Here is a 2,684-nt window from a genome sequence, read left to right as displayed (position 1 = left end):
CGACTGTGGACGATAGTGAAACATTCCGACTGTGAACGCGAGTGAAACATTAGGACTGTGAACGCGAGTGAAACATTCCGACTGTGGACGATAGTGAAACATTCCGACTGTGAACGCGAGTGAAACATTAGGACTGTGAACGCGAGTGAAACATTCCGACTGTGAACGCGAGTGAAACATTAGGACTGTGAATGCGAGTTACTGTGAAGGCAGTAAACTGATCAAAGATTAGTGGAGCAGAAGGAGTTTTTCTTCTGCTTCCCTTCCAGCAGCAATTCAGAGGGAGGCTGGAGGCGGCGCGTTGCTGTGGTGAACTGATATTACTGTGGTGAACTGTAAAGTGCCTTGAGATGACGTGTTGTGAAGTGGCGATATATAAATAAACTGAACAGAATTGCAGACCGACACATCGGCATCACATGTGGTTCATTTCATGCTAACGTTCCGTTCCGTATGTTTTTAGTTGTGTGCAGAGGTTTAGGTTCAGCCCTGAAGGATAAATGTCTCAGAACTGAGAGCAGCAGCTGTGCAGCAGAGGGAAGGACGACATCCCAGACCATGAGACACTTCCTCCAACTGCTCCCCCCTCTGCTGGCGTCTCTAGGCTGCTTTCTGTCCATCTGCTCGGCGCCCGGTAAGAACAGCTGTCCTAATGTTCTGCTGTTTCCAGTTGGAGGTTTTAAATTCATCATCAGCTGATTCATTGTTAGTCTGAACCTTCAGTGAAAACAGAACATTTAGCTCATCATGTTAGAAATGGTTGTGCCAGTCTGGACCATGGGGTTTTTAACAGCTTCTTCTTCTCCTTCCAGAAGCTTCTGGCCTCCTTCTGCCCAGCTGTGTTCTGCAGAGACACACCGCAGCTGCACTGTTAGCCTCGCTCCAAATCTGCACGGTGTGGGTGGAGTCTAAAGCTCAGCAGTTTCTCTCCTCCTGGAGTCCAGAACGGTTCCTGCTGGTCTCACAGGGAGATCTGCCGGTGCGTCTTTTCTGCTTCATGGAGAGCCAGAAAATTAGCTAAAGAGCAACAACATTCAGAGAATTCTTAGACTTATTTTAGGATGGAAACAGGGCCTATCCTGATGCAAGGCTAGCAGCTACCCCGATATGTTCTGGTTATGGAAGCCATCTTTCCCATGATCAACAGGTCTCCTTTCAGCCATTAAAGCTTTATTAACAAATCAAAGTAAACATTAACAATGGAAGCAGATGGAGGAAGCAGCCATGGCTGCTCAGCGGGTGGTGGGAAACCAGCTGTTTCCCATTCCTAAACCTATTGGCTGAGTCTCCTGGTCAAACCCCTCCCCTGCTCTCATTGCTTTAGTGTTCGCTTACATTTTGCCAATCTCCAGATGTATAAAGGATGGTAGAAACTATCTAACTCAGCGCCGGGAGGCCGGTGCTTCAGGCAGGATCCTGGTGGAACAAGGGGGTCCACCTTTGACAGCTCTGAAGGGGTTCTGCCCAGAAAACATAGTTCTGGTTGCCCCTTAGAAAAGGTTTCATGTTGACCATCTGCTGCAAAAGCGTGAAAATGATGGTACTGTGGTTTCCATGGAAACCTGTAAGTAGAGTCCTATCTATGCGAGGACTTCTGTGGTATTTCTGTAGTTTTTCCCTGTAGAGGAGTTTTATTTCTATCTGTGTGGCTGACTGCTGTGGTTCCTCATGCTGTAGATGTTAATGGATTCTGTGGAGCAGATGATGGATCTCACAAAGTCCTTTCTGAGGAGCCTCGACTCGGAGCATCATCCCACTGCCAGGAGCCATCATCAGCGCCTCCTGAGGAACCAGCTGGACGCTCTGGATGGGGCTGCAAATGAGCTAAAGGTGATGATGAGGAGCGGCTTTTCTCATTCCTTCTTCAAATGATGCTCTTCTTTGTGTAGATGGATTATTCTCACATCTTTTATCTGAGACAGTTTGTCCATCTGAAGCACAGTAAATCTCATTGAACTGGAGTCCTGGTTCCTCCATAAAACTGCTTCAAAGCGGGGCTTCCTTCTACAGCCACTTCTTGACATCTACACATGTTCCACAGCTTGTTGACTAATGTTTTTCCACCAGGACTTCTCCTCTCTGGTGCTGGAGAACTTCTCTACTGATTGCAAGCGGATGTCAGGGGAGATCTTTGAACGCACCATGCCTCCTGCAGTCCACTGGAGACCAGGCCAAAGGACAGGTACAGACCGGACCCAGCAGGGCGGTTCCAGTTTCATTCCAGGTTCCTCCTCCTCCTCCTCCTCTCAGCATCCAGTTGTTGCTCCCTTCTAAAGTTTGATTTGATTAACAAACCTAAAAAATCCTGGAAGAAGGAGGACTGACGACAGTTTCCTGGGAGATGTGGTGGAGCTTAGGTGGAGCTGGGGTGGAGTTGAGGTGGAGTTGAGGTGTAGTTGAGGTCGAGTTGTGGTGTAGCTGACGTGTAGTTTAGGTGGAGTTGTGGTGTAGCTGAGGTGTAGCTGAGGTGTAGTTGAGGTGGAGTTGTGGTGTAGTTGAGGTGGAGTTGAGGTGGAGTTGAGGTGGAGTTGTGGTGTAGTTGAGGTGTAGCTGAGGTGTAGTTGAGGTGGAGTTGTGGTGTAGCTGAGGTGTAGCCGAGGTGTAGTTGAGGTGTAGTTTAGGTGGAGTTGAGGTGGAGTTGTGGTGTAGTTGAGGTGTAGCTGAGGTGTAGTTGAGGTGGAGTT

At 48.5% G+C, this 2,684-nt stretch overlaps 1 protein-coding gene across 1 annotated transcript in view; it reads left to right on the top strand.

Moving 5' to 3' along the window:
- ccdc142 (coiled-coil domain containing 142) overlaps nt 1–2,684 on the top strand; it is a 21,252-nt gene that overhangs the window by 16,070 nt on the left and 2,498 nt on the right. Inside the window, exons 8-11 of the mRNA XM_015402210.1 lie at nt 464–634; nt 813–979; nt 1,678–1,830; nt 2,068–2,182. Coding sequence (XP_015257696.1) covers nt 464–634; nt 813–979; nt 1,678–1,830; nt 2,068–2,182 — 606 coding nt within the window. The remainder of the gene's footprint in view (nt 1–463; nt 635–812; nt 980–1,677; nt 1,831–2,067; nt 2,183–2,684) is intronic.

This window comes from Cyprinodon variegatus, unplaced genomic scaffold, assembly GCF_000732505.1.
Source record: "Cyprinodon variegatus isolate N-32 unplaced genomic scaffold, C_variegatus-1.0 Scaffold1320, whole genome shotgun sequence".
In the NCBI taxonomy this organism is placed as follows: Eukaryota; Metazoa; Chordata; class Actinopteri; order Cyprinodontiformes; family Cyprinodontidae; genus Cyprinodon; species Cyprinodon variegatus.
Note: the sequence above shows the minus strand (reverse complement) of the source record. Positions and strands in the feature narration are given on the sequence as shown.